Below are 6,014 nucleotides of genomic sequence, written 5' to 3' on the forward strand. Positions count from 1 at the left end.
ACTGCTGTCATTGGGTCACACCTTCTGCACCAGGCAGGTGGTTGTCTGCTGCATTCCTTTACAGAACAGATGATGAGCCTGCCTGAGGCGGCAGTTTACCAATTGATGATCCTAAGCAATTCCAAAGGCTGGGGCAGGGGGTAGACAAGAGCAGCTCAGTGTTAGGGATAGAGAAGGGGGAGTGATTCAGGAAGAACAGAAATCTGCTCATTTCCTCCCAAACTGCAACCGCTGTCACATCCATGGGCTAGTCCTGTACAAACTTCCCGTCCCCAGCTGACGTTCCCGCTGACGAGCAGAGAGAGGTGCCAGAACAAAAGCCAAAGGGTAGATGTCCCATGCATGAATCAGTGTTGTTTTTTAATCAGAGGTCGAAATTCATACTCTGCTGCAGACTGCATTAGTCAGTTATTGCTGCTACGATAACATTGCATAACAAACATCCCCCCAAATCTCAGTGGATTACAATGACATTTATGTTTCTCTTTCATGGGCCTGTGTGTTGGCTGGGATAGCTCTGCTTAGGCTGCAGGCTGGGTCAAGTCTGCTCCAGGCTGCTTTCATTCTAGGACCAGCAGTGATGTCAGCCTTGCTCTTCCTCTGGAGCATGGCTGGGTGTACGCATCAGCCTCGCTTTCCTCTGCTAGCCCTGGCTCTCCTCCAGTAAGAGAGTAAGAGTTCAGTGGTATCTTACTCTGGATTGTGTGAAGAGACAGAGTGAGAAATTGAGAGACTGCCTACAGGCTACAAATGGAGAAGGAGGACCCCATCCTGCCCCCAAATCCTCCTAATTGCCGCCAAGTCTATGACACCAAGTTTCCACCATAAGAGATCCTTTTTTTTGAGTTTCTACGGAATTTCCCCCATTCCAATATGAATGTAATAATCATAGCTCCAACTTACATAGTACTTATGTGCCCAGCACCACGGCACAAAGAGGCTAAGTAACATGCCCAAAGTTACACAGTGGTAGGTGGCAGAGCCAGGATCCCGATCCAGGTTTTCTGTCACCAGTATCTTGATGTTCCAACTTAGTGATATGGCCTACAAGGGTGGTGGGAGCACTGGATTGGGAGTCAGAAGTCACAGGGGTTAGCACTGGTTTCTCCGTTCTGGCAAGTCACTTTACTTAGAGGGAGTTTCAGTTTCTGTCTATAACATCAACTCTGCCTTCAACCTATGGTTATTTGGGACTTAAATGAGAAGCTGAATGTGGAAGCATCCTGTGGAATTCCAGGTAACAAAGACATGTCAGGACCTTATGACTAGTGCCCAGGCCTGTGTGGGACATTTGGGAGGGTCCCGGGGCAGTGTGTAGGACTGGGGCACCAAGAGAAAGGAGCAGAGAGAGCATATCTGAAAGCATGGTTCCTCCTAAGAGCTTGTTAGGAATGCAGATTCTTGGGCCCACCCTGCACCTATTGAACCAGAAACGGGGCTGGGGCCTGGCAGTGTGTGTCTTACATGATCCACCAGGTGACTGATGCACGCTGGAGTTTGAGAACCACTGGATTACTATAGAATAGAAGCACAGAGGAGAGGCAGCTAATTCACTCTGTTAGCTTGGGGATCTCAATGAAGGCTCCCGGTGGAAGTAAGGAAGATGAGCAGAAGTTAGGCTGAGAATGGGGAGTATGGGAGGGTATTCCAGGAACATGGGATGGCTCAGAACAAGGAAATCGTCTATGCAAGCAGTTAACTGTGGTTGCAAGGGAGGTAGAGGAGAGGCCTGGAAGTGAACTTGGTGATGTGACAGAAGGTAGGTCAAGCTGGCTTGGACGACCGGCCAATGCGGTTGGACTTCCTGTGTGGTGCTGGGGAGTCATCGCAGGGTCTAGGCAACAGAATGATAGATTTGAAAATTATGGAGATTTGAAAAGTATCCAAGAATGTACAAGTCCACATCCCCGCATTTCTCTGGTCTCCGCAAGTGTCTTCCTCCAATTTCCTAGAGAGGGCAAGTACTTTCACTGGGAGCCTTCATTGAGATCCCCAAGCTAACAGAGTGAATTGCCCAAAGTCACACAGCAGGTGGAGGCAGGGCTTGGAAGTGAGGTCTTCTGATTCCCCTGTTGTCTCCCTTCTTTTCACCTGTGCTTCCTCGGCTTCTCCCTTCCAGTTCTGCTCCCTGCCCACTCAACTTCCCTCTGCTCTCCACTTCTGAGACAGTTTGGGTCACCTACAGACCTCATCCCAGCCGGATCCAGGAATGCAGCTGCCCTGAGGTACGGAATTCCTTAGAATGACCTTGGAAGGCAGACACTGCCTGTCCTGTTCTGAGATGCTGTGGCGAACCCCTGGGTCTCATTGATCCAGCTCCTTTTCTTCTCCCACCTTTCCCTTCTGGGTCACAGTCAAGGTCAACACTAGCCAGGCAGCATCTTGTGTACTAAGAAAATAGCACCCCTTCCTGGAGAACCTGACTACTAGCTGCTGGAAAATTGTCGTAATATACTGATTTTGTTAGAACAAGACACTTGACTGCCACCTGCTAGAAAACTACAAAGAACATACAAAGACATGCATAAGTCTATGAATTGCCTGCCCCCTTTATGTGGCACTCTACTCTTATGTAACATCTGCACAACCGTAGTCAGCCATCTAGAGGCCACTCCAGCCCTATCCCCTTCCTAAAAAACCAAGTATCAGTTGAACTTTCATAAATGGGATGATGTTTCAAACATCCTTGTATCACCTCCCACTGGAGATTACATTGCGAGCAGCAAAGGACCCTCGTTTAATAAAATGAACCCCCTCACTGGCTTTTGGTGTAACTTAAGATTTCCAATTTCCATGCATTGGCTATAAAAGGCCTGGCTGCTTGTTCAGGGCTGCCCAAGGCGTATGAACCTGTACGGGAGATCCTCGGTGGAATTAAGGTTAGCAAAGTCCTAGATGGGGAACTCAGAAATGACAAATCTGTCCTTTTCCTAGGAAGCTGTGAGCCGAGAGAGAGAACCAGAGACGGCACGGGAGAGAACCTGAGGACCCTGAGGCCAAGCTTGCTCCCCACTGCTGTGGGGCACACTCCCCTGACCAGAGGACCAGAGGCTACACCTACTGCCAGTCCTGATGGTGCCCAGGATCTGTTTCCGTTCCAGGGTGAGCATCTCAGCCTCCCTGCGATCCTTCCAGCCCTTCCACTTCCCTCCTCTGGACAGACTGATGGACACCAGCACTGACCGGCGCTCACGGACCTTCCTCCCAACCTTGGCCTGAGCTCGCTTCTTTGAGATGGGCCAGATCGCTTCTAGACTCCCCAGGATCCTGTCCAAGAGCACAGCTCTTGGGGGCCCAGCAGGACTGAGCCCACGATACACTCCCTCACTCCCGCAGTGGCAGGAGCCCAAGTTCTGTTTGGTTTTTAATTCTCACAGTGTACTAGCGGCTTGACCTCAGCTGGTCACTGGAATCGCTGGCTGAAGTTGGTCCGGCAGCCCAGGCATCAAGGTCTTTGGAGCTCCTCCGGGATTACATGGTGCTACGGTGTTGAGACAGGCAGCCCTGGAGTCCTGGGTCCCTGTAGAGGAAGAGGGAGGCCAAATGTCCCTCCCCCGGAGCCAACACAAATGAGGGTTGACTCTGTCTGCTGTTCACACCTCAGTGAAAATGTTCCATGGGGAAGACAACTTCAGCCTCAATTTTTTCCAACTTGTCCAGAAAATAATGAGCCCCCCGCTGCTCCCCAGATAGCAGACAACCTCCAGTCCCGGCCAGGCCCAAAAAGGAAGTCCCAGCTGCCCGCAGGCCTCAGGTGCATTTGCTTACCAAATCCTGAAATGCAAAACCCAGAGTGAATGCGTGGGGGACAATGCTAACCGGGCCTTAGGAGCCTGGGGAGGCCATACGCAAATTTGAGCCTGGTGGGGCTGGGGATTTAGGCGGTTAGGGCACAGAGGCTGCGAGGGATCCCACTTAACAGGGCCATTTCAGGGAACAAAATGTACCTTTGGGAGGCCTGAGAAGGATCAGAGTCCCAGGGGTCTTGCATCCTCTGACTACTCTGTTTGATCTGTGGCCAGACCAGTCAAAGGAAGCAGCTGCGGGTATGTGTTGAGGGGAGACTGACCGGAGAGGCCCGCCTGGCCACAGGCCTTTCTCCCAGGAGTGGCCTCCATGTTTGCAGAAGCCTGACGCCTGGGAACCAGAGACAGGGGGTGTCCTTTCCTGCACAGCCCAGGGATGCTTATTCCCTGGGACCCAAGGAAAATGTGAACTTCATAATAATCATTGTTTTTTTTTTTTTTTTTTTGAGACGGAGTTTCGCTCTTGTTACCCAGGCTGGAGTGCAATGGCGCGATCTCGGCTCACCGCAACCTCTGCCTCCTGGGTTCAGGCAATTCTCCTGCCTCAGCCTCCTAATAATCATTGTTTTAATTCAAAGTCTGTATTTAGAGGCCAGAGGCTCTTAATGTCAGTTACATTAAAGTATGAATGCATTCACTTGCATATTTCCCTTCTCTTAGGTTAATTATTTTTCATGTTTGAAGGTAATTAAAATAATTGTTCTTACATTAGTTTCAGAGTTGTCAGATAAAATAGAGGACATTTTGTTAAATTTGAATTTCAGATAAACAACGAATAATTATTTAGTGGAAATATGTCCTCAGTGTTGCAATTATTTATAATTTATCTGAAATTCAAGTTTAACTGGGTCTCATGTGTTTTTATGTGTTAGATCTGGCAACCTGAATTAGCTTCTCTTTTTTCTCTTTTTTTTTCTAATCAACACGAACGGATTATTTGTTACATGCCAGCCACTGTTTTCTTTTGAAACTGGGAGGCCTCAGTTGTGCCCAGGGCAATGCCAGGACGCTCTCTTTTCTTCCAGACAAGCACCTCTGACTGATACCCACAGCACAACCCCCACTGTAACCCAACCAACACCTCCAGCTCAACCAGTTCTCAGCTGACCCCATTATCTTTGACTCACCCACTTAGGCGTCTGACTTCTCAGAGGGAGGGAATTAGGTTAATTATGTCACGATGTCACTTGCCTACCTTTTTACAGCCATGCAAAGCAGGAGGAACTCCCATGCACCTCATGCTCTTATAAAAACCGTCTGTGTTGCTCTACATACTTGCCAGCACTTGGGGGAAAAAACCCAAAAACATCTATAGTGGGAGTTGAGGGCCCCCACTCACCCACAGCATCCTAACATGGTGCCCTGTATTCCTATTGGCTCAAAAGCTCCATAACCAGTGGGGTCCATGAGCATCCTGAGGGCAAGTGTTGTGTCTTTTGCATTTGTTTATACCACACAGTTAGCATCAGAGCCAGAACATAGTAAGTGCTCAATAAACATTGGTGGAATAAAGGAGCTAAAGGATTAGATCATAACTGGAGGCAAGGACACTAAACTAGGAGTTCTCAGAGCCTGGTCCTGGCTGGGTTCTGTCTGTATCTGGCTGTGTGACCGTGAACAAGGTACTTCCCCACTGAGAGCCTCTGTTTCCTCATCTGTTAGAGGAGGATAATAGTGCTGCCTCCTCCCGCTCTCCTTGGAGCATTGAGGGGAGACTTCAGGGACTGAGGAACAGACACTCTTGTGTCACCCGAGAGAGGAGAAAGGACGTCATCCATGTCTCCCTGGAGACCAGATTTTATGGATGAAAAACCTAGCACTGTATTCTAACAATTTTTTATCTTTGCTCTGTGTGACAGAATTTAAGCACCAGATTTTGGGGACTAGTAAGAGGCAAGGTAGAATCAGTACTGCTCTCTATTTTCCTGGACATACAAGGAACTGTCGCACTGAGAGTCGCTGAGTTGTAGAATGTCAGGTCTGGAGGGCCAAGTATCTTGTCCCCAGGGTCACCCAGCCTGGGGGCAGCTGAATTAAAACCCAGGTCTCCTGACACCTAACCCAGGACACTGTTTTACTGCATCCACAAGCTGGCACTCCAAGGATGGGACACCTGGAGGGATCCAGGCAGTGACAAGGAGGCCAAACCCCACAGCCTTGCAAGACCAGATTGTCACAGATGTGGCAGGTGGGTATCTGTCTTGCCTC

The 6,014-nt window shown here is 49.4% G+C and overlaps 1 protein-coding gene across 1 annotated transcript in view; it reads left to right on the forward strand.

The window, feature by feature from the left end:
• The window catches only part of PNPLA1 (patatin like phospholipase domain containing 1), a 43,345-nt gene extending 39,114 nt beyond the window's left edge, over window positions 1–4,231 (forward strand). The window contains exons 9-10 of the mRNA XM_032253560.1: window positions 2,120–2,225; window positions 2,935–4,231. Coding sequence (XP_032109451.1) covers window positions 2,120–2,225; window positions 2,935–2,985 — 157 coding nt within the window. The 3' untranslated portion in view covers window positions 2,986–4,231. The remainder of the gene's footprint in view (window positions 1–2,119; window positions 2,226–2,934) is intronic.
• The last annotated feature ends 1,783 nt before the right edge of the window (window positions 4,232–6,014 follow it).

This window comes from Sapajus apella, unplaced genomic scaffold (genome assembly GCF_009761245.1).
Source record: "Sapajus apella isolate SASKATOON/1434 unplaced genomic scaffold, GSC_monkey_1.0 scaffold83, whole genome shotgun sequence".
In the NCBI taxonomy this organism is placed as follows: Eukaryota; Metazoa; Chordata; class Mammalia; order Primates; family Cebidae; genus Sapajus; species Sapajus apella.